Source organism: Heterocephalus glaber, unplaced genomic scaffold, assembly GCF_053883595.1.
Source record: "Heterocephalus glaber isolate CG9 unplaced genomic scaffold, H.glaber_assembly_v1.0 deba00000122, whole genome shotgun sequence".
In the NCBI taxonomy this organism is placed as follows: Eukaryota; Metazoa; Chordata; class Mammalia; order Rodentia; family Bathyergidae; genus Heterocephalus; species Heterocephalus glaber.
The window spans coordinates 10,284,487-10,310,246 of NW_028258138.1; the positions used below are offsets into that span (position 1 = coordinate 10,284,487).

Here is a 25,760-nt window from a genome sequence, read left to right on the forward strand (position 1 = left end):
ACTGGACAGTTATAGGGGGAGTGAGCGGTCTGTCACACCCCCACACCCCCACACTGCAATGCAAAACAACTCTGAAGACCACACCAAGTTTGTATAAAAAAGTATTCTTGTATCACCAATACACAAACTCCAACCACTATACAAAAATTTTTTTAAAAAGTGCACAGGTGCACATACAGTTAGAGGGAACTTATCTCAAAAGATCATCCTGGAAGTATTCAAAACATGAGCGATGTATTCAGAGGACAGAGAAATTACATCAGTCATCCATTCAAGGTCCTTAAAGTAAAACTGGTATAATTGTTGTTTTTCCCCTTTCGAATTTCCTGTATTATTCCCCGACGTGTGTGTGTGTGTGGTTTCTGAGATACCAGCTCTTGGGGTGAGGCAGGGAGAGAGGACCCCGAACCTTTCATCCACTGGAGAGCCTAACTGCCTGGCAACATTTCCGAGTATTCCTGCATGTTTTCTCCAAGATTCAGAGGATCTTGGTGATTGCCTGGTGCAATCCCTTTATTTCAAAAATGTAGAAGCTGAGGCTCAGAAAGGCTAAGCCCAGAAGCCCAAGGTCCCACAACAAAATGTCAGCAGTCCATGTACTGTTTGGTACACAGCATTCTAAAACCTCGCTTCTCTAGAATCACAGCAACTGTATTTCCACAGAGGCCACGTGGAACCAGCATATAGAACACTTTTTAAATTGCCAAATAGGATCTCTTAAAATATGGCGCTGAGATTTTACCCCTCTCCTTTAATTATCTGCCTGATTCGTTATTAATGCATGTGTTTTCCCCACTTAAACTGGGCTAGGTAAGCAGCTGTGTGTGGAGTTTTCAGAGGGCAGGAATCAACCTAACATCTGAGAGGTGCCCTGTTCTTATGCATCCGCCTCCTCTCCAGCCTGCTTTATTACTCATTCCTGGAGCCTTGTGGGCAAAAGGGTCTCCATTTGCTAAACAATGCCCACAGCTCCTGAGTGTTTTCTTGCCCACTTTCATCCTGGCTCAATTTAATTATTTCTCAAAACGCCTCTGAAAACCCAACAGGGCCTTACTTCCTGGGAAATCAGATGCACAAACGAGACGTATTAGCATCAAGGGAGTGGAAGGGACAGGCTCGACGCTATGTTTCCCATAGTGGAAATTTGCATAGATGAGGTCACCTGAAGAACTGGGCACTCTATAGTTCCCTATTCCTTTCCTCACAGGACACTTGGCAGACCACAAGGCCGCAGATTAGGGCTCCAGGAGAGAACCCTGTAGGTGTTTCTCAGTTCAGGTTAATGAAGTACTTTGGAGTCATCTCATGATATAACCATCCCTGATATCGTCCACGTCAGAACTACTGGTGTCACTTTTATCAGAGAGATCATCTCCAGTCCAGAGGCACTCGGGAGGGAGGTTGGGAAACAACACCTGTAGCTTTTCCCCACCAGGCACTAGAAGGCTGGATTCCATCTCCTGGGGATCCTCTTCCAGGTCGACAACCTCTTCTGGAGGAGGTAACACCAGGGCAGCTTCTTCGGAGTCTTCTTCGTCATCATGGAGAACTCTCAAAAACACAGAATTCAAATCCACATTGAAGGTCATTTTATCCCCAGATCCCCCAGAGGAGTTGCCGTCGTCAACCTTGGGACAGGGGTCCTGGGGCAGACCTTCTGTCCTCTCACTGGGTTCACTTGTGCCTTCCTTCTGCCCTGGGCTGGGCCCTTGGGCTGCAGGGGGCTGGGGCTGGGGCTGAGTCTCCCTCTCAGGCTCCTTGGACTCCTCATCGGCTGGGTCCCCCAGGTGGGAGGCCTGGGAGGAGGCTGGGGAGGTTCGGACCTGGCTGTGAAGCCGGCCTGGGAGGCCATGCATGGTGTAACCCCCGGCAATTGTTCTGAGTGGCGCTTCATCCTCGCTGTCACTTTCATCGCCGTAATTATAACCCCACACTTTCTTCTTTTTGTTGATGGAAATGACCTCCAGGATATTCACTTCTTCTGACAGTGGTAGTTCAGGAAATATCCGGACTACAAAGTTATGAAAAATCTGAATAGGGGAGGGGGAGAAAGAGAGAGACTGTATCACTTGTGTTTGCTCTCTATTTTTTTACATAATGAAACTTAGTATTCACTGCACAATGATGTGGATGGTGACGGTGATGATAACATAAATAATAACTTAAGAGCTGGCAATTACATAGTGCTGACTAGTCGGCAGGCACTGCTCTTAGTATCTCCCACATACAGTTGGCCTCCAAATCCACAGATGCTGAAGTCCTTTAGAGATAATCTCATGAGATCGGCATAGCATCTATGCATATCCATCCCTGTATAGGCCACACTTGCCAATTTGACACAACTTCTCTTCCCTTACTCTACCAAGACCCAGCCTTAGGATCAATTTTTCTACTGGGCTATTTATCTTTTTTCTTACTGAGTCACAGGAGTTCTTTATATAACTATATCACTTGTACGCGACTTATGTGTTAATTATTTACATACATATATTCCCCCCAGTCTTTGATTTATTGCATTATTCTCTTGACTAAAAGAAATTCCGAGTTTTTAATGTAAGAATTATCAATTTATTCCTCCATGGTTTTTTTAATGTAAGAATTATCAATTTATTCCTCCATGGTTTTTGCTTTATGTGTCTGAGAGAGCCTTCTTTTACCCCAAAGCCATACAGAATCAGTTGCATAGATTCTCCTTGACTTATGGTGGGGATATGTCCCAATAAATGCATAGTAAGGTGAAAATACTGCAACTTTAAAACTTACTTAATATACCTAAGAACATTATAGCTTAGTCTAAACTACCTTAAACATGCTTAGCACACTTACGTCACCCTATATTCGAGCAAAATCATCTAACACACAGCCTGCTTTATAGTAATGCATTGAATATCTCCTGTAATTCAAATTTTATAGTTTCCCCTAAATGCATATTGTTTTTGCACCACTATAGTTTTTTTTTCCTTTTTTGGTACTGGGGATCGAACTTGGGATCTTGCGCTTGCAAGGCAGGTGGTGGAACCACTAAGCTAAATCCCCGGCCCTGCACCACTATGGAGTTAAAAAAAAAATTGTAAGTGGAACCATTGTTAAGTTGAGGACCATCTGCATAGCTTTCTAAGATTTTAAAGTGCTCCATTCACATTATAATCTCTAATGTACCTGAAACTGGCTTTCATGTGTGGTGTGAGGCAGGGGTCCAATGCCACTTCCCCCAGTGTATATAGCATTTATTGATAACTCATCCTTTCCCCACCAATTTGCAAGACTCACTGTCATGAACCATGTTTTCATAATGTGAGTCTGGCTTCCTATTTGACAAGGTTTTATGAATACTTTTCAACAAGATTTGATCATTTTCCCCACATTGAGCTTCTACATCATGTTAGACTTCTTTCTTCAATGCTTGAAAAATATTTTTGTTGCTATTATAATTGTATTTTTTTACTACTCTAAATAATATTCAGTTTATTTAAAATTCAAAGCCAGACAAAACGAATCTCTGCTGTTAGTAATCAGGAGAGTGGTTACCCTTGGAGAGGGTTCATGATTGAAAGGTGAGAGAAGGCAGACTTTCGGAGGAGCTAGGCACACTCTCTTCAGCAAGACATGAGTTAATGGGTGTGTTCAGGTTGTGGAGACTGGGCTCTGCACCTAGGATTTATGTACTTTATTTCTTGGAAGTTGAGAACCAGTTTCATGCTTACTTTTTTTTTGGTACTGGGGATCGAACTTGGGATCTTGCGCTTGCGAGGCAGGAGGAGGAACCACTGAGCTAAATCCCCAGTCCTCATGCTTACTTTCTAATTGAATGCTGCTGATTTTTTATGAAATGACTTTGCTAATCTTATTAATCCCCAAAATATATTTCTAGAGTCACGTGAATTCTTTATTTAGACAACTCTATTAATAAATAATCACTGTCTCTGCCCTACCTCAAACTTTAAGCTCCATGAGGGCAGGACTTTTTGGTTGTTTTGTTTACTTCTATATCCCTAATACCTAGATCATGTTGATACATACTAGAAGCTCAATAGGTATTTGTTCAATTAAAAAGAGAAAATACATCATTTAAAAATTTTAACATCTATTCTTGTTCAAACACACACACAAACACACTAGGCCTACACTGTCCTATTTTCCTCTTCCCAGAGTTTTAAATTAAATTCAGGGAAACAATTTTTTTTTTTTTAAAGTCACATTTTTTGCTTCAGGCTAACTTTATTTATTTATTTATTTATTTATTTATTTATTTATTTACTGGTACCGGGGATCGAACTTGGGTCCTTGTGCTTGCGCAGCAGGCGTCGAAACCACTGAGCTAAATTCCTGGCCCCAGGGAAACAATTTTTGATGGAGAAATACTAAAGAGACACAAGATGACAACATGATAAGACAAGCACAACTGTGGAGGGATATTTAATTATATGGTTGTTGGTAAATTAGAATAAGGTGAATGGGTTCAGACATAAAAAAATATTTCTGAATGAATTATTACAAGTAATACAAAAGGAAAGCAATAGGAGAAATGATAATTGATGGCAAAAGCAGTTGAGTCAAAAGACAAGAGTTTTAGAAGGATGTAAGACCAATATCCAGACTCTTGAAAAGGTTCTAACCAGCAACACAAAGAAGAAATGAAAACAAGAGAATGACTGTTATTGTTAATAATGAAAGTAACACAAGTGAGAGCAACTATAGATAATTGTTACATACGTGGCAATGAACAAAAGTACTGTAGTAAAAATGATTCATCAATGTCAGTGAGACTTATAGGCAGCATCACCACTGGCATTATAAATTAGTTATAATATTCTCCTATAAGATAAATCTGTGTTGTATATGTGTTACAGTGAAGTGATCCAAAATAAAAGATAATCTATATAAAAATTTCCATTGCGTTATTCATAATGGCCAAAGGGGGGAAAAAAAGACAAAAGGGGGAGAAATGATAAAGAAATCAACCTAAATGTCTCAGCTGGGGAATGGTGAAATCATACATTAATAATAATGAAATTCTATGTAATCATTAGAAGTAATAGGTGGACAAGAATAAAGAGAAAACACAAAACACACAGATACATTTATAACTGAAAAATATGTTTTCAGGGATAGAAAAGGCAGCCTGAAAAAACCCTGGTGTTTTTGGAACATGAGGTTTTCTTCTGTGAAAATATTTAAGTATATAATGAAAAATTTAAAGTTAAAAAAAAGACAGAATGTTTAAAAAAACTACATACCAAGACTTTGGGAAATTCAGTGTGTAAGCATACATATCCAATCTGTCTCAGTGTTAAGATGATGCTTATGGCCACTGACACAAAAATCACAATAACAATTACTATTTTGACAGATTTTGATGACCCTGTTGATGAGAAAATAAATGAATTTATTTCAAAAGAAATCCAATAAGTGATCACAGATAGGAATAAATGCACATTGCTCCGGCATTACAAGGTGATATTGAGGAAATACAATTTTGGGGAGAAAAATAGTTTTAGGGATCATGTCACTCAGGGTAACTTGAATCCTTGTGTTCCTGGACCATGTTCACTCATATTTGGCTCAGAGTAGACTGTTTTCTTATTTCCTTAGAGCAGAGTTGTTATGCCAATGTTGCTGGTGCCAAAATGGGACCCCAGAGAGGTAGCACTTTCATAGGAGGGGTCACCCCAATAGGCATCAGGTACCAGCACCAGCCCTGTGTGCCCACTGACTGGATCACTTCCTCAGGTGGACTCTGGGGAGTCCTTCCTGGGGCCCAGAACCTCCACTGGGATTGGTTAAAGACCCTAGGTTCATTCTGAGCTAGTTTGTTCTGACACCCTCTGCTCTTGCAGAACCTCTGTCAGAACATTTGTTTGCTTGGATTTAGCCTTTTTTCCCTACACTCTTCCATCATCTGAATTTGCCCTTTTTGTTTCATTCTCCTGATCACTGCAATCTTACCCTGTTTAACATAAGTTCTATAAGCATCTGCTCAAAAGACCCCAAAGGTAGGAGGTACTCTTCTTCCCCACCCGACAGAGTGACAGGGTCGGGGGAACTTTCTAGGATGTGTCATGGCCTCACAGGGAGGCCCCAAATAACATACCTCCCGGTTCCTAGGCCAGAAGGATCTTTATTGGCTCATCTGGGAAGACACACACAAGGAGTTACCACCCAGTGTCTTGAGCCTCCTCAGGTATGTTCTATCAATGTGCAGGATGGCCCAGATATGGTGAGGGGACCTGGTCTTGGGGTCATCAGTCGTGGAAACCACCTCCATGTGCAACACATAAACTAATCAAAAACACAGGTCCTATTGGTTAGCAAAGGAAGTGACAATTTTTGGGAGAAGAGGTATCTTCACTAAAATAAATAAAAAAGAATAACCAAACCAAAGACAGTTTTATATTCCTAAATAATGACTAAATAATGACTTTCTAAAGACTAAATAATGGAGAGTAATGCAGGTGTGTATTTTTTTAACAATAAAATAGAGCAGTACCTCAGTTCATGAACTTAATTCTTTCCACAATTCTGGTCGCAAACCAAATTGGATGAGAAGTGAATCGAATTCAGTGATTAGGCTCAATGCTGATCCTTATGGGAAATTTGGTTCAGTTCTCATCCAATTTGGTTTGTGACCCGACATGGTGGAAAGACATAAGTTTGTGAACCAAGGTGGCACTGCATATTTAGCTTTTGCAAGGTAAAAATTTTCCAGTTTATACTCTCTGATGTAATACTGTAGCCACGATGGCTGGTGATGGCTGTTTAAATATAAATGATCACAATGAAACAGAATTAAGAGCCAGTTTCTCCATCCCTGTAGCTCTATCTCAAATGTCCATGTGAGGCTCGTATTAGCATAGCTGCAGGAAGGTGTGGAGAAAGGAGAGCCTCCCCAAAAAGCCAACAAAGCCATTTGAAGGCTGGCCTTAGCCAACCAGGAACCAAAATCTGGCCTCAGCTTTTCAAGTCGTTCACCTCAAGGGTCCATCATCCTCTCTGACCTAGACTGTTACTATTCTTCCTTTCTTCCTTTGCTCAGTTCACAACTGTCCTGCCATGCCAGGCCCACTTCTACCTTAGGGCCTTTGCACTTGCGGGATCCTCCTTCTGGAACTCTCTCCCCTGATATTTCAGCAAGACTCACTCTCTCCTGTATTCCTTTCCCACTATCTCGGTATCAAATAACCACAAAGTCAGTGGCACAAAACAACACAAATCTATTATTTTTCAATTCTGGAGACCCTAAGTCCAGAATGGTTTTCACTAAGATAAAATCAAGGTGTTGGCAGATTGCATTTCTTCTGGAAGCTACAGGGGGAAAGTCCACTTCCCCACTTTTCCTACCTGTAGAGGCCTCTTTCATTCCTGGGCTCATGGCCCTTCTTTCATCCTCAAAGCCAGTTTTAAAGCCTCTCCCATTCCCCCAGCCTTTGACCTCTACTTCTGTTATCACTGCTCCTTCTCTGACTCTGAGTCCTCGATCTCCTCTTTCCTTTATGAGGACCCACATGCTTAGCTGGGGCCCACCTGGGTGACTCAGGTTCATCTTCCCCATCCCAAGATCCTTATTTGAATCACAACCACCAAGTCCCTTGGCCACATTCACATACCCAGGATGGGTGGGGATTACTCCACCTACCACACCTCCCTCCCGTCTTCACTTGAATGCTACCTCTCTGGAAAACCTTCTGTGGCCATCAGTGGTCTCGCCCATGTCCCCTTGACCAGTCATTGAGTGACTCCTGTGCTACTGTGCACATCCGTGACACATCTGAGCTGCTCCTTCTCTAAGGTTGGGCTTCAAGGGGAAAGCATTTTGCCAGACCTTTAAGATAAGATCCTTGCCACCCCTTATCAGTCTGCCCGGAGACTGCAGTGTCTACTGCTGAGTCTAAGTTAACACTGGCCTCAGGCTGATGTCCCTGATGAACCCTCAGCAGCACAGCTGTCTGGATCTAGAATCTGACTAGTCAGGGGTAGTTCAGAAGGCAAGGAGGCAGTGAGAGAGGCCATGTCATCTGAATTGTTTGGCTTCTGAGTTTCAGACAGCAAGAACCCAGATAGTGAGGATAGGTGCACCTAAACCATCTTGGGAAATGACAAAAGAATGGAACTGACTTGATATGCAAAATGATGTTCAGGCCAAGTAAAGACAAACTGACTTGACTGCCTGCCTCTGCCAGGCTGAGTCTTGCAAGTGGATCAGAGGAAGGTCAGGGCAGAAAGCCCATCCACGCAACGCACACTCACTTTGGAAGAACTGCAACCACCCAGGGAGCAACTCTGGGTGTCAGCAAACCCTCGTCTGCTTGTCACGTTCCTACCTGGAGTGTTTATTGTACAGAAGAGTTTTGTTTGTACAGCAGATCTGATATAACACAAAATCACACGGCTCCGGTCTTTGTCACTGGCTCTGGGTACAGAGCTGTAAAAACTCATGGAATTTCCTGACTGACGGCAGTGTCTTCCAGTTCCAAAGCCCCATGTGGGTGGGGATTCTTATAGATGGAATGACCCTCCAGAACTGTAAATGCCACTGTGACAGTCTTAGGAAGTAGGACTTTAAGAGGTATTGGGGTTGCAGGGCCTCTGCTCTTGTGACTGTATTAATACCATTGCTGTGGGAATGTCTTTGATCCTATGGAAGTGGCTTTGTTATAAAAGCTCTCCAGCTCCCCCTCTCAACATGTAATGCCGCCAACATGCTACAACATAGCAAGAAGATCTTTCCATCTTGTACTTGACAGCTTCCAGAACGGTGAGCAATAAACCTCTGTTCTTTGTAAGTTACCCAGTCTGAGGTATTATGTCATGGTTGCAGAAAATGGACTAAGAAAGAGGCTATATCGAGTTGATGCTAAGGATGTGACTCCCACAGCGGTGGGGGGAGGCGGCTCAGTGGCTTCAGGATGAGGGCTCATGGACAGAAAAGTGAACCATAGGATTTGAGGGGTCTGTATTGGGGGGGGGTTAAGTCAGTGTCAGAGATAAAATGAATTGTTGGACATCTACTTGGAGTCAGAGAACTGGTGTTAGAACCTAAGTATGTAAATTTATATTGGGTTTATGTTTTTGTAAGAGCTGTAGGCATAAAGATTCTATATACAAGTTTAGGTTTCCCCTACTTAATCAACATTATACAAACACCTCAAGTGAAAGCTTTGACATACTTTTCCTTTAGAATCAGTATGCGCATCACTGGGCTTTGAGGATCACTGAGAATAAAGTCACAGTCTGCTGTGGCTACAGCTAACACTGAGCATCATTAGTCCAGATACTCTTTGGGGCAGCTCAATGAATCCACAAATACTTGTATCACTTAAAAGTCCTTTCCTTATAAATCTGACCATATTTTTACTGTGGTCAATCAAATATTAAAGAGACTTCCCTTGGGGTGGGCAAACTCAGAAGGGCTTCTTTGAGGGAGATTTTCCTTTTTGGTAAAACAGGGGCAACCCAGTTACCTCCCCAGATAATAATGGGCAGAGAAAGCCCTAAGCTTGCAGGTTCTCACCACACATTTCTGCATATGGAGGAAGGTTTTGGGTCACTTGTGTTCTGGTGTCATTGCAGGAGTTGGGCTTTGTGTCCTCATTAGTGACTGTCTCATCTACACTACCAAAGTTCCTTTTCCTTTTGCAGGTAGGGCCACAGCTCCTGCCAGGCAGGCCAGATCTCAAAGCAACACCCAACCTAAGATTCCAATGCCTCTACATGCAGTAGCTTCAAACAACTTTGCATCTTCCAGTGATTGGCTTGAACTGCAGCCACCCAAGAGCACACAGCACTGCATTTAATCCTGATTCCCCAAATTAAAAGTGTTCCCATTTCAAAAAGGCATATTGACTTTATAAAGGTAGATCATCAGAGTGTCCTTATGGCAGAACAACATAGCTGTGCGCACCAGCTGGTGATCACTGGAAAACATCTCTGGATGTGCCTTTATTAGAAACACCTTTAGGGTGCCATGAAATTCAAATTGTTTTCTTTTAATAGGTTTTTGTGTAGGTAAAAATATGAATTTTCAAAAATTAACATACCTGATTCTTGGGCAGGCTGAAGGAGGACACATTTTAAGGGAGGTTTTGTTATTGTTCTTGAACTTCTTGGCTCAAAATAAACAGATATGCAGTAGTTTGTGTTTGGAATTAAATTGTTAATGACATAGCTGAAATTTCCACTAAAGCTTCCACTTATTTTGGGTTCATGCTGAAAAAAGAAAAAAAAAGTAAGACTATAGTGAGAATTTCATCTAGAGGCAGGCCATAAGAAATTATTTGGGGTTCTGTCTTCTAAGCCTAAACAAGGTTAGAAATATCACAGCCTTGAGAAGAAGGGTTTATAAATTACTTGGGCCCAGCAGTTATCACAAAACTACATGCATTTATACACAGGTACCTACACCTATCTTAAAACCATGAAATCTAGTCTGGCAAATTTATTTCGTATATGAAGAAGTCTCAAGAGGAACAAAGGTCTCTGTGATGTCATTTTTACAAAATTATTTTATCTCATTGACAATGGGGATCTAGTTTACACTTTTATAAAGGACTTTCTTGTACACTGATTCCTTTAACTTTCAAAATCATTGTTCCGGTTTAGATCTAAAATGTCCCAAAAAGTCGTATGTGTTCAGAGATGAAGGGCTTTGGGGAAGAGATGGAATTTTGCTGGCTCTAACTTCACTGAGTGGAGTAGCGCTCTGATGACTTTACTAGCTGAATGGGTTTATTAGGAGATAGCATCTAACAGAATGGAGCAGGTTGAAGGGTATATTTTGTTTCCAGCACCTTCCTCTTGGGCTGTTTCTTACTCTGCTTCCTGGCTGCCATGAGGTGGTCATCTTTCCTTTGCCATGTCCTTCTGCCATGATGATTGTGCCTCACCACAGGCCTAAAGTAATGGAGCCACTGACCATGGACTGGAACCAGAACTCCAATCAACTTCTCCTCCCTTTCGCTGTTTTGCTCAGGTATTCTGTCACAGCAACGCAAAGCTGACTAACACAACCATCTAGGCAATATCTCCATTCTACAGATGAGAAAACTGCAGGCCAAAGTGGCCACGGGACTTGTTCTAAATCACAGAGCTTGTAGATGTCTAAGACATCTTGCTTTTCCTTCCCCTGCAGTTCTGTTACATTTGAAGAATTACAAAGATAAAGCTGGGTCCAGTGGCAGAGGCCTGTAATCTCAATACACAGGGAGACTGAGGGAGGAGAATCACAAGATCGAGTTCTGCCTGAGCAACTTAGCAAGATCATGTCTCAAAATAAAAAGCAAAAAAGGCTTGGGATGTAGCTCAGTGGTACAGCACCCTTTTGTTAAGTCCCCAGTATTTTTTTTTTTTTTTTTGGTACCAGAGATCGAACTCGGGACCTTGCACTTGTGAGGCAGGCACTGGAACCACTGAGCTAAATCCCCGGCCCAAGTCCCCAGTATTTAAACAAATTGTTTTCTATGAATAACAACTTTTTAAAAAAATCATGTTTTATAGTTTCCAAAATACATTTTACTAGCAATTTTATTTCTAGCAGTCCAATTACAGCCTTTGGTAATCCTGTGTTTCTACAAGTCTCTGTCTGGAAGGATGGGGAGCTGTTAAACGGATTCACAAGCAACAAACTAGAAGGTCATGCATGGAAATGAGTAATGAAAGGAGAATGGACTGGACTGGACACCGCACGGCAGGAAGGCTCTCACCTTGGGTGGAGGAGCACCGTGTGGCTGAGGGTAGGACAGGTGAGCTCTGCGGGACCTTGAGCGAGTCTGTAAGGCTGACTTCCGGTGTCACAGCACAGACAGAAGCTCCACCCTACAGTTCCCCTCTGCTATGTTCTTGAGAACGTCCCTCAAGGGTTCATGTGCTGAAGTTTAATCAGTAGTGCTCGGTACAAGGGGACTGAAACTTGATTGACTATGGGGCTCAGAGGTGGGGCCTCTGAAAGGTGATTAGGATTAGATAAGGTATTCAGGGTGCAGTCATGACTGAATCCTGGTGGCTTTCGAAGAAGAAAGTGAAAGAGACCAGAAGAGACACATGTGATCCCTGGCTCTCACCATGTGATGCCCTGTGCCATGTGGAGACTGACAGCAAGGAAGCCATCACCAGATGCAATCCCTGGGCCACGGACCTACAGAACCATGAGCTAAAATAAAACTTAAAAAAAAAAGTATGCAGTCTCAGCTGTTTTGTTATAATAACAGAAAACAGACTAAGACATGCTTCCCCCAACCCCCCAGATTGAAACCAGGGCTTTTGCAATGAGGTACATTCCTGGCCCTTTATTTTATTTAATTTTTTAAATTTATTTTTAGTTTTTGGTACTGGGATTGAATTTGGGACTTTGCACTTGCGAGCCAGGCAGCGGAACCACTGAGCTAAATCCCCGGCCCTGGCCCTTTATTTTTTGAGACAAGAACTCATGAAGTCACTAAGTTGCCCAGGCTGGGCTGGGATTACAATTATATACCATGTCCAGCTGAGACATACTTCTTTAGGTATCTGTGCTGCATACACTACACCCTTCCCCATACCTGGGAATGCAGTCCCTGCTCCCAGTCTGGGCCCCCTTTCATGGGCTCTCATGATCCCACCTACTTTCAGCCACTCCAAGATACAGCTCCAGGAATCTCCCTCTGGAGCATTTCCTCTGCAGGTGAATATGCTGTAATTTCTGCCATAAAAAGTCCCTCTGTGACCCCATCTTCCTCTCCAGCTACCACTGTACATCCCTCCTTCCCCTAACAGAAAAGCTTCTTAGAAAAGGTAAGCTCTCCAATTCTTCTCCTTTCTCTCTTTCTTGAATCCATTCCAATAAGACCTCTGCCACATGACTCACCAAAGCTACTCATCTCAAGGGCCTGGGCTCAGAGCATTCAACACACACCAGAAGTCAGTGGCTCCCAGGACATCCCTTTAGCTGGGAAATCCCCCTTGAATTCCACACTTGGTGCAGCAGCTCCTGTCCAAAATCTCCTCCTAGAAGCCTGACGGGCACCTCACATTTAACATGTCCCAAACTGAGCTGCCTTCCAACCTCCACGCACCAGCTTCCTCCGTACTCTTCCCCGTTTTAATTCATGGAAACTCCAGTGTTGGAGGTCTACCTTCTCTCTTTCTCTACCACCCTTTGTGCCCAATCTACCTGAAAATATTGTTTTCCCATCATTATTTTAGTAAAATAAGCACAGAATTTAGTTGCTTTTCATTACCCCATCGCCATGGAGGGGTCTAAGCTACAAGCATCTATTGCCTGGAATATACCAGTAGCTTCCTTTATTTTCTTGATTTAATTAAAATACCTCTTTTCTTCAATGCAGAAGTCTATTAACTATAGTTTTTCCTCTTACAGCATTGTCAATATTCTAATAAACATGTCTCATTTTAGAAATAATAATCTAAAACAGAGCAGCTAATGCTCTGAATAAGAGACATGGTTAAAATATAACAGTTAATGACATCCAACAGAGTTGCTGAGTCCCATAAACTTGTTTCTCTCTTGTTATTTTTGCTCCCTCTTCCTGGGCTGCTGGTCATAATTCATGGGGAGAATTTCATAAGAGAAAATGATACTAATTACACAAGTTGTCACCAGCTATGGAGTTATTACCATCCTAACAGTGTTTTCACTGCTGTTCCAACTTCCGATTCTGCCCATTCTGATCTCTCCTGAACAACACCAGCCAGGCTGCGGTGTTAAGCCTTGTGTCCTCCAGTGGCTTCTGCCCTGCCAGACTCACAAAGTCCTCCGAGGTCTGGCCTGCTCTCTGCTCTGATCTCACTTCCCCTCTTCTCCCGACTTGGTCACTCCACTCCAGCCACCTCTGTAGTTTCTCAGACCCATTGGGTCCACTCCAACCCTGGGGCCTTTGAACTTCCTGTGGTCTCTGTTTTGAGATGCCCCTGCTCTGGTATCTTGCAGGCTAGTTTTACTTGCATGGATTTTATAATTGGCAGGAGGCTTGGCAAACAAAATGCTACTACAGAAGGGCCCACTGGTGGGTGCATCTGGTCCATTTTCACACATTCTAGCCTCGTGAGTGATGGAGCCAACAAAGATCCAGATGTGTCTGCTACCAGGGTCACCTGGAGGTTATGGAAACTGGGTGGGTCCTTAGAGGAAATCAGAAAAGGACAGAACTGCAGGAAAACACTGATTTTATTTATTTACTTAATTTTTTTTTGCTGTGTCAGAGGCAAGTAGACAGGTTTTCATACGTGGTACAGCTAAGCCACCCTTTCAAAGAAATCTCACCTTGGTGTGCTGGGGTCTGGCTGCTCTCTCTGTCTGTATCACTCTCCTGTCTACACCACACAGTTCTCTCTCTCCCTTCCTTATCCCCGGGTATTGTGCGAGTGACCTGTTTCCTTAAAGACAGAGCCACTGGGCTCAATCAATATATTTCTGCAGAGAAGGAACCACAGAGACTTCTTTCCTAAACTCAGGCAACACTGACAGCCAGGGCTTTTCATGTGAATTGTTCAACTACATGGTTCTTTTTTATAAGAGAGTAGATTATATCCATGGCCAACTCAGAACACTTTTGATCCCAGCAGTAGAGACTACTTACCCTCTTATCAATGTCCTCTGAGTGCTCCTTAATGATGAGTGATGCCTGATCGTGTAGGTCCTCCCCATATATTGTGGGAGCCACAGGTGGAAACTGCACCACCACATTAATGTGGTCTGCAAAGCCAATGATCCCAAAGTCTGGTGGCTCAAAAGACACTGTTTAGGAAACAAAGCCAGAAAGGAGCCCCAACATCAGTCAGTGGTTGCATAACAACAATGCTACCTGTTGTCAGGATCTAATCTTATTTCTTTTAAAGAACAAAAATTATTTTTATTCTGCCTATGATCTTAGTTATAGTCTGTTATTTTTATTGTAGTCTTGAAGAGCTAAGATAAAGAAAATGAACCATTTGCTTTACATCACTACAGCAAATTGACAGATTTTGGGATAGAAGTCAGCAACTCTGAATTTTCAGGCTGTACTCTAGACACAAAAATTAAAAATAACTTATTTTCATAATGTGTTAATAATACATAATAGAAACTCATTGTCAAAAATACAGTTAGCAATTGTCTTTGTAGTTAATCATTTTTTATCTACGCTAGATGGACCTAAATACCTAAAATTCATACACAGTTACTAAACTAGGATATCTATTTGTAAATACATGTACATGTAACATGTATATACACATATACATATAAACTCAAAGTAAATAATTCTAGCTCATATGGTGTCACATGGCATATAATTTCATTTAACTACAATTCATAAACATTTTAATACATAGTTACATATATCAAGGACTAGCAAATTATGGGCCATGAGTTGGCCTTTTGCACAATCTGCATGCTTAGAATGGTTTCTCTCTTTTTTTTTTAAGGATTGCAAAAGCAAAAAAAAAAAAAAAAAAAAAGAAAGAAAAAGAACCTCAAAAAACCAAAACAGCATGGGACAGAGATCAGATGTCCCACACAGTCTAAAATGTTTCTCTGCTGGCTCTTTACAGAAAGACTACCAACCCCTAACTTACACTGTAATTTTCATGGTTAATTCACTTTCACTAAGTGGCTGAACTGTGACTTAACTGATTCACTATTTTTAACATTTAGATTGTCTCTAATTTTTCTGAATGGAATTTATGTATTATCAAGTATTTGTGGTGCTAAATCTTGGCATTTGTCCTTAACAATTTCTAGGACAGGTTACTAAAGAGGTACTCTTGACTGGAGTGGGCCCATGTTAAGGGTCTTGGTACATACTGCCTAACATCTTCAGAGGGACTATACCAAAGTTTACTCTATATTCTTGCCAATACTGAGTCTCTGTATTTTTTCATCTTTATCATTTGAATCATGAAAAAGGCCTCCTATAACTCAACAACCTAAATACCATGACTCGTAAGCCGTGTCTTCCTTTCCATCTGTGTACAAACACACAGCTGTGACGCCATATCCTAAACACATACCACTGATTGATTTGCCACAGTGGGATTCAGCCATCACCAGTCTTTGACAAAGCACAGAGGTGCGGGGCACAGCCGCACCTGGCTTGTAATCGGGCAGTGAAGCAGAATTGGAGTTTTCTGTTTATTTTTGAAACAGGTTAGAAAATGGGAAACTGAAAAAGCAATGGAGCCAGAACTGTTAATGCAAAGGCCTCTGGGAGTGGCTCCAGGCACAGGGAAAGGAGAAAAGAAGCAGGCCCAGCCTTGGGCTCCAGCCTCTGCCTGTGAGCTCTGGGCCCCGTGTGTGCAGCCTGGGTGCTCATGAGTTACAAGCAGGAGCAGCAGGGTTACAGTCTGGGGTGGGGTTGCAGGAGGAAGGCAAATACTGCCCCAGAGTGAAGTGACAGACGAGATCCAGGCCACCAGAGTTCCACTCCCCACTTCCTGTTAGGCTATAAAGTGACAAGAAGGGCAAGCACTACTGCCTGAAAGCCTGCTCTATGCAGATTTGGGGCAATAATCTGCATTCATTCATTCATTCATTCATTCACTCATTCCTTCATTCAGGATAGGGTTTTGCTTCATACTCCGGCCTATCCTTGAACTCACTATGTAGCCCAGTCTGTCCTCAAACTCCCCTATGCTGGAATTACAGGGCGTGCACCATCATGCCCGGCATAGGTATGGAGCAATAATCTGTAAAGAAGACATTATGGCCCTACTTTTCAGACAGGAAAGCTGAGGTGGAGAGGAGCAAAGTAACTCGTCCCAGGTACAGAGTTAGGAAGTGATGGGGCCAGCTGTGAGGCTCCAGCTCTAAATCTAAAACACCTCTGCAGACTTTCCCAGTCATGACGAACAAATGATGATCTTTGTTTCTCATTTGTCTTGATATTTTATTCACTTTTATTAATACATGATGTTTACAGTTCATAATGATTAGAACTCCCTGTGATAACAGGGAGTTGGTGTATGCACAAAGACGTTAACTGTTTCTGTCTTTTTTCATCCCCTCCCCTTCCCCTCCTTCCAACTCTCGACCCCCTCCCCATTTGCAAAAGCTTGATTTTCATCATTTTTTCCCTTCAATCTTTTTTCCTTCCCATCCTAGCCCCTCCCTCCATTTCTTGTTCCATCCATTTGAAACAGATCTCCCTACTTTCTATTTATCTGTCTTCTATTTTACACACACACATTTTTCTCTCTTTCTCTCTGTGTGTGTAGATATATATTTAGTTTATCATATAAGAAAAACCATGTGGTATTTAAGCTTGTATGTCTAACTTATTGCACTTAATATATGCTCTCAACTTATATCCATTTGCTTACAGATGCTTCAAGTTTATCTTTATTATGGCAGAATAGGACTTTGTTGTGGATAGATACACATTTTCTTTATCCATTCTTTGTTAATGGGTATGTGGGCCCTTTTTAAGACTTAGCTATTGTGAATTGTGCTGCTATAAACATCAGTGTGCCTGTAGGATGTCTTCAACTCTCTCGGGAAGATACTCATGATGATCTTGATGAGGATGGCAAAGTCAAGGAATAGTGATCAACTCACAGTTCAAGGCCGTGATGCTACCCAGGCACTGGACCAACAGTGTCTCCCCTCTGAATTCTTCCACCATGGGGATGTAGGTCTCATGCATGTCTTGCCACACATTGGTGAGGTCACAAAATGATCTGGTGATATTTGTACAGTTCTCAACAGTCTTCATACTTTCCTTTTTACTTTTGAAAGAAATGGAAAAGGGAAAACTTTAGCATTTATGGAACAAGAATCTGTTTCTGTGTCTACTTCTTTATTTCTTTAGGGCTCTATCTGGGTATCACAATATCAAACTATCTTCCCTATCATCTTATTTAAAAATGGAACACTCTATGCTCTCCCTAATCCTACACTCTCAATCCCTCCTACCCTTCATTTCTCTTCATAGCATTTACCTAACCTGACACTTTACACTTTTACTTCTTTAATGAGGTCTCCACCTACTTTCAGAATTTCCATTTTCAGAGGGTAGGGACTATACCTCCTGGTATACTGTAAGTCAGTAAATATGTGCTGCATGAATGAATGAATGAATGAACGAACACTGGGCTCATGGTAGAAGCCTGAGACTTTCCCCCCTCTGTCAAGAACAATCACTGCTTTCCTTGAGACCCCCTCCTTCTCCGCCCGAAGGTCACATGGTCCGGTCCTAAGCCAGGCCTATGCTAGTTAGGAACAACACAAACATCTGCTCTACCATGCTATGGAAGAATGTGACCACTCAGTGCAGAAGGAAACTTTAAGACTCTAGCAGGTCAAAGAGAAACTCATGACTGACCCTCCCTGGGCCTGCATCAACAGATATAAGCCAAATAACCAATAAGAGGACACTCCACAGGGCTACTGAACAAAGAATGACTTATCTATGGCATCACTAATCCCTGAGACAGCCCCTCAGGGTGCACATTAGCTCAGAGAGGTTGAGCTCCATGCCGAATTTGAAGCTGGTTAGTGACTACTTTGGGCTCAGGCCTGTCTTAGACTAGGCCAGGGAGCTTTCTGGTGTCCAATGTGCCTCCATGAGTCAAGAAAAGTGAATATAAACCATTGGTGTGGTCCACAGACCTTTGGATCTTTGGAAAACACAAGACTTTTAAACATTCAGATGGACTAAATTAGAGAAATCATTAGCAAAACCACACAATTATTTTGCCAGTGGGTTCTGACCTGTAGAAATTGGCTTTATTTATAAATACAAAATAGTTTTGGATTATTAAAGTATTCAATTTAATTGAAAATGGATGAGTATTTTGCTTTTGGCATTTTATGGTTCTGCATAAGAAATGAAGAGACAGAGAACATAGAAGAAAGATAATACCTTCAGCAAGAGAAAAATGGGACATCAACCAACCTCATGATTGTGTACTGGAATGTAGAGTGAGTTGGTACAATGGAGCGGTTTTTCAACTCCCAAGATAAGATCAGCTGATATTTTCGAAATGCCAACTTGAAATCACAATTTTCATCTGCAGATTCTAAAGAGAACAGGAATGGGGGAAAAAAGCATTGACATCTGGAACCCAAAGACCTCAAACCCCAGGCTCCAACACGGAAGGCTTCTGGATAGCCCTGGGGTCTGAGAAACACAGGAAGTCTGCTGGGCATGGGAAGAAGCTAGTACTGTTCATTAATGAGCAACATGTTATGAGGGCAGGAGCTTAGGAAACAGGAACTCAGCACTTGGTAAGCAGAATGTGGACAGAAGGACTTCCTCAGTTATCACTCCACTCTCTCAACTCAGCTCAGCCCACAGCAGGCTTTCCTCCCTCTGGACTCCTCACTGCATTTTTTCCCTTGCTCACGGAGAGGAGGAGCACACTGGGCCCCGACTTAGCCTTTTATGCACTTAAGCCCCATAACCATGCTGAAGTAGGTGCTATTCACAGACCCATTTTCCACACTGAGTTTCCCACACTCAGTCGAGTGTACAGTATTATGCACTGGGAGCTGGTAGTGACAAATGAGGCACTAATGCTCTACCTGTCAAATTCTCCCTTATATGGTTAAATTTTCAGAGCTCATCTAAGTTTCCTGCGGTTAAGACCCAGGCCTTTGCTTTTTGATCTTCATGCCCCATGGTGTATCAGAAGGCTAAGCACACATTCAATGCTCAGTGAGGTTTTGTGGGCAGATTTATATATGCAGGTGAGAAGTTTAGTGAAAACTTATTTTTCCTTATCTGGAACCAACAGGTAGAAAAATGTAAAGAGAAATTTCTGAATCACTTTTTGTTTGGGATAATAGGTGTCTCCTTATTTTCTGTTAGTGAGAATGTTAAGAGCTTGAATATTCTTTCAAGGGGTTTAAAAATTATGTCCAGTGTTAATTTCTTAAAATAGTTTTGGGAGATAATTATGAAAACCAGAGTTAGCTAATTTTAGCTCCTTTTATAGAAAAAGGACTCCAATAAAATAGATAACAGATGTGAGGTCAGAAATAAAATTTTCCATATTTTATGTGTAGACAGTGACCCCAATATTTTGAATCTTATTCAAAATTTAACCGAGCCAAGAACATCTCTTACCAGGGATATCATGTGAAGCATCCAACGCTAGGCTCACATATACTAGGAGGAAGAAAAAGAAGTTAAGAGAAGCAACAGTGATTTATCTGGGCTCAACTTAAAATGGCCACTCTCAGTTTGCATTAATTAGTACATTAATCATCACATGCATTAATATTGCATTGAGATTTTCTTGTGCTAACAAAAAAGCACAAGCAAATAGTTCTTAGGTGACATCAGTACCATGAGCACCTGGTCATAGGATTGCATCTGGAATGGACCCAAAATAAGATCCACTTAGGAGATGACACTAAGAAGCAGGATTGGGTTGGTGGAGGGAATGTCCGAAGAAGCAGGTATCTATCTGAAAAAATTCCTCAGAATATAAATAAGCATGTTGCTAATAAATAACTTTCAAAGGTAAAGACATTGACCAAGGGTGAAGGAGGAAGAAAGAGTGTTCATGACGGGGACTGGTGAGTCTCATCTCCTTGGGACAGTGTGGGTGGGTGGGGACATTTGTCTTCTGGATGTCACAATGACTTTGGGGGAAGTGAAGTCCCTGGCATTTTTAGAAGGTGGATAATGTCCAAGGATGCTGGACATGGTCCAGTGTTCGGACGGTCTGCCTGAGATAGCTGTCCCACTTGTGGGTCCCCTGCTGATCAACTACGCAAGAGACGACACTGACACTGAAAGTGAATCTTGCAGAAGGTAGAGAAAAGACATGAATGAATAGTACTGCAGCAAAAAGATGGATAATAGATGAAATGCAGAAAGCAAAGCTCAGAGGTGACTTTTCATTCTGGTGGCTGGAGTAAGAGACGGGGTTTTCGGCCTTCTCCCAAATCTAGCAATCAGGTAATAAATTCCACTCTGTATTACAGTGAGGGTATTGAGACATTAGTCTTTAAATTGACATACAAGGATAGTCTCCATGGAGACTTTATGGAGCTTTATGTTATTTTTGCTTATCTGGTTGAACAACAGGCAGAAACTCACACTGAACTGAAATTCTCAGCTACTTTCCCTTGAACACCTGACACTGGGCGGCCTGCTCTGGGTGCTCTGACAGGGAAACCGGTTTGCTGCTTTGTACAAGAGCTCTGGCTGATGATGGCTAGGGTTTGCTCCTGCAAGAGCTGGGATGGACAGTCACACTCACCCGTGAAGCACAAGGTAAGCAATCTGATGGCTAAGGTCTGGCGGCTCAAAAGCATCTTTGTTAGTTGGTAAGTCCTTTCCTTCCTTTCACATCTGAAAAGAAATCAACATTAGGATATCAAAATTCTAGTGTCTAATTGGATTGTAAAAATAGAAATGGGCCCCCAAACAGACCCACAAGAAACAGCCAAACTTCCTGGTTGCAGCCTCCCCTGCCCTCCCAGGCGCCAGGCGATTTCCTCAGACAGCTTTGGGCAGTGATCCTCTCCCCAATAGGGAAAAATTTCCAATGTGACTTTTGAACAGGTCAAAAAACTGGCTAAAAAAATGTTTAAACATATAAAAAGCTAAACAGTGAGGAGTCTTGCCTCCTTTAGGAAACTACTTCATTTATTAATTTATTATGGTGAATTCTTAGGAATGTCTTTTTGCAGAAGCATAAAAAATATATATATACTTATTCCCCCCCTCATTTAGACAAGAGATAGCAGGTATAATCTCTGTTCTACCTTGACGTTTTCTACTTAAAAATTTATTAGGGAGGTCTCTTCCCCCTCACCGCCACAATGACAAATTTCCTGCTTTTGTTGTTTTAAATAATTGCACAGTGTCCTGTTCTATGGTCATAACATCATTTATGTCACTAGTCTCTGATGATGGACATTGGAATTGTACCTCATCTTCTGTGCAAGGAATTTTCTGGAGTACCCCTTGCCCATGTGCAGGTCTCAGTGTAGAGGAATTTCCAGGTGTAGGATGGCTGCACGCTGTAGTTTGAACGTGTCCCCTCGGTGATCGAGTTTTGAAACTTAGTCCCCAGTCCCAGGGTGGGGAGAGCTGGGGCTTTAAGCAGTGATGAAGTCATCAGTGCTCTGCCTTCGTGAATGTGTTAACAGTGACACGGAGGAGGTAGGCTCATTACTGAGAGGGGTTTGTTACAGAGCAAGTTCGGTCCTCTCTTGGTCTCTTGCCATGTGAAGTCCTCTACTACGTTGTGATGCAACAAGGTCCTCTCTAGATATGGTCCCCAACCTTGGGCTTGCCAGCCTCTAGAACCATGAGCCAAACAAATATCTGTTCTTTACAAACAATGACCTTATCTGTGGTACTGTTCCTGTACCATAACATGGACTAAGACATAAGCAAGAGTCCCATCGGCCATGGTGCCAGCAGAAAACTGCACATTCAAGTTAAGAATATTTTGAGAAAGACTATTTCATCAAGGGGCCATTTATGGAGTGGGAGCAAGATGTGGGCACTGCATAAGGGAGCATGCAGTTCCTCCAGCTAACAACAGGGGGACCCATCACCACCCTGAGCTAGAAGAGCAAAAGAGAAGACACCAACGTTGGAATATGGATGGAGGAATCCCGTGTGAAGACCTATGACAAGGGGCAAAAGACACCACCAACCCAAGGTGACTGTGCAGGGAGAGGACTGCGGAATAAGTATCCCTCACCATTTCCGTTCCTTCTCTAACTTGGGCCTCCCCATTGGCTAAACCCAACTGGGAGCCACATGCCAAGGGGGCTGCAGCTGTGTCCCTGCAAGTCATGGGCCAAGGCCATGTAAAGGGCAGGGAAGGCGGAGGGTGAATGTGCAGGGGCAGACATAGGGACCTGGCAATCGGACTAAGCACTTGTAATTCGGGTTTTTTTGGTACCGGGGATCAAACTTTTGCTTGCAAGGCAGGCGGCGGAACCACTGAGCTAAATCCCCGGGCCTAAGCACTTGTAATTCTGATAGAGACGGCCACACTGCCCGGCCTGCAGCAGGTACCAGTTTACAGAAGTGCCCACAATGGGCCGGGGATTTAGCTCAGTGGTTTCGGCGCCTGCTGAGCAAGCTCAAGGACCTGAGTTCGATCCCTGGTACCACCCCCCCCCCCCCAAACCAGAAATGCCCACAACAGGCGAGTACTTTTGGTTCTCCATTGCCGCTTCATAGAGATTTCTTGGGTTTTCAACAAATTCATAAATGAAAAGTTATCTTCACCCCAATATTCATTTGTACTTTCTTATTCTGAAGGAGTGAAGCATCTCTTCATAGATTATGAGCTACTTCTATTTCTTTCCTGTTAAAAGCCTGTTTGTCCCTTTGCCCGTTTTTGTACGGAGCTGTGCTGTTTCTTACTGGTTTGCAGAAACTGTGTGTATGTACGAGGGAAACTGGCCCTTTGTGATACAAATCACATTTTTCTCTTCTCTTTTTGTCATTTGCCCTTTGTTTGATTGTGCTTAAAAAACAAACAAACACTACTCAGAAATTTCTGGGTTTCATGTTTTCAGAATGAAAGATACAATTGGCTGTCAGTATCTGTGGGTTCCGCATCAGCTGATTCAATGAACTGTGGGTCAAAACTGTAAGAGAAACTTGCATCTGTATTGAACATGTACAGACCTTTCCATCCTTGACCTTATTTCCTAAACAGTACTGCACAACATCTGTCTATGTAGCCCTTCCATGACATTCAGAGTTCTATGCAATCTAGAGCTGCTTTAGAGTCCACAGCATGGCGTGTCTGTCATATGTGGACACCATGCCATCCATATAAGGGACCTGAGCTGGAATTACAGGCATCCACTAATATTCCCAGCTGAGAGAGATTACTGAAGAAGAATTTTAAGGAGTTCTAATCAGTTTGGGGTTTTTTTCCTCTCTCTCTGTCTCTGTCTCATATCTTTTGTCCCCATTCAGGCAACTAGGCCCTATAGATTCTGAGTGTTTTTGAGTCCCCCCAATACTGGGGCAGTATGAAACAGCAAGTCAAAATGACAAAAGACCATGAAATAGCAGACTGAGTCCAGGCTACAGACAACTTTAAAAGTCCTCCTGACTGCAATGTTGACGGGTCTTACCCACAAGAAATCCAGGAGACTCCAAGTCAACATGTCTATCCCTTCCACACAAATGGCCAATAAATACATGAAAAAAAATGTTCAACCTTGCTGGCCATTCAAGAAATGCAAACTAAAACAACACTGAAATTCCATCTCTCTCCAGAAAGAATGGCTATAATTAAGAAAACAACCGATAGTGCAGTTTTCAGACATGTTCAGGAAGAATCAGTCGAGTTTTTTTTTAAAGCATCATAATTGCACTATTTATATCAAGATGCCTGGTAAAGCAAATGCTTCCAAGAAAAAGTCTCAACAATTAAAAAAATTCAAAAAGAAAAACTGATGATGAAGAAATAGAGTTGTCAGAGAAAGAGGTTAGAAGCATAATAAAAAGTAAAAATCATCCAAAGCACATGTCTTCTGAAGGACAAACAAATCATATTAATCTAAAGCAGATAAAGACAGCATCCAACAAGAGAAAAACCTGGCAACCTCTTTCAAAGAGTGTGAGGGAGCATTTGCAAACTATGATGGAAGCAGTAATAATAGCAATTTTGAGTAATAAAATTAAAGAAAAAAAACAAATTCAGTATCATCTCAACTGCCTGAAGAAAAGGTTGCTACAACTGTGTGAAACCCTGAAAGGCCCTCCCCAAAAGCTGAAATATTTAACTAATGTGGCAAGTCTACTGAAAATGGAAAGAGCACAATAGAGAGGTAATGAAGAAGGCCCAGCATTACTGCAGGATGAAATAGATGAAACAGTACAGATTACGGAGTCAGTGACGGGAAATATTCAGAGTCTAAAAAACAAAATTGAAATTCTGACACATGAGATAGAGGAAGAGGAGGAAAAGGCAAAAGAGATGCTTCAGCTGGATCGATGTAACATACTTTCCCTCCCAGAGCTTTCTCGGCACAGTCTGAAAGCACCCACACTGCAGAAAGAAGTTTTGATGCTAATTCCAAACCAGAAAGTTCCTCTAAAAGACTTGGATGTTCTTCATAATTCATCCCAGATGAAGAACATGTCAGTGTTCATCGAAGAAGCCTGTAAGAAACTAAATGCCTTTTAGAGAATTTTAAAATATTGTTTCCTATTAATTTAATCTTTATAAATTTGTGAAACTGTTAACCTATGATGTTACAGAGGCTGAAGCTTCTGCAGGATTTATTATCCTCTAATATGCTCTTTAAAATTGGCCTGTGTAGGCCTATCATTAGCATCTAATGTAGTCCTTAAAACTTTTTAGCAGTTATGAAATCTAGAAAATCAATATTTATATTGCTGTATCGCAGTTATTTGCCTAAAACATAAGGCAGGAATAGCTATGCTCCGATAGTTTGTGATGGCTACTGGGAGCTCACCTGTGTTGGCACAGCGGAGTCCTGACGCTGTGACACTGTGTGTGTGATGTGCCCACGTGCAATGCTTAGAGCATAAACACAAGAGTGTTTGCTGTCACTCATTCTGTAGCTGAGAGCTTGCATTTTCTGTCTGCTTTCAGAGCTTGAGAAATCCCCAAGTGCCTCTACCCTTACCTAACTCCCTCATCTTGTTTGATAGTTAAAGTTTTCCAGGTTCCTTCAACTTTGAAGTTGGCATTAAGTTTTTATTTTGCTTGTTTTAAATATTTACTTTCTACTGTCATCAAAGCATAGTCTTAAGAAAATTACTAAAAAGGGATCTAAGCATATTTATTCCCTTAAAACCAACCAAAAACAAAAAACAAAACCTGTTTTG

At 42.0% G+C, this 25,760-nt stretch overlaps 1 protein-coding gene and 1 pseudogene across 5 annotated transcripts in view; one reads left to right on the top strand and one right to left on the bottom strand.

Moving 5' to 3' along the window:
- Positions 1 to 84: 84 nt before the first annotated feature.
- Positions 85 to 25,760, bottom strand: part of Ifnar2 (interferon alpha and beta receptor subunit 2) — a 35,773-nt gene continuing 10,097 nt past the window's right edge. For all 5 annotated transcript variants that reach the window (XM_013071305.3, XM_021256192.2, XM_087212804.1 and 2 more), the window contains 8 exons: positions 21,178 to 21,269; positions 20,034 to 20,075; positions 18,861 to 18,984; positions 17,522 to 17,691; positions 14,568 to 14,725; positions 10,035 to 10,203; positions 5,238 to 5,362; positions 85 to 2,030 (listed from right to left, as the gene is read on the bottom strand). In XM_013071305.3, the coding sequence (XP_012926759.1) occupies positions 1,299 to 2,030; positions 5,238 to 5,362; positions 10,035 to 10,203; positions 14,568 to 14,725; positions 17,522 to 17,691; positions 18,861 to 18,984; positions 20,034 to 20,075; positions 21,178 to 21,232 (1,575 nt within the window). In that variant the 5' untranslated portion in view covers positions 21,233 to 21,269 and the 3' untranslated portion in view covers positions 85 to 1,298. The remainder of the gene's footprint in view (positions 2,031 to 5,237; positions 5,363 to 10,034; positions 10,204 to 14,567; positions 14,726 to 17,521; positions 17,692 to 18,860; positions 18,985 to 20,033; positions 20,076 to 21,177; positions 21,270 to 25,760) is intronic.
- On the top strand, positions 24,173 to 25,092 carry LOC101723192 (centromere protein Q pseudogene; annotated as a pseudogene).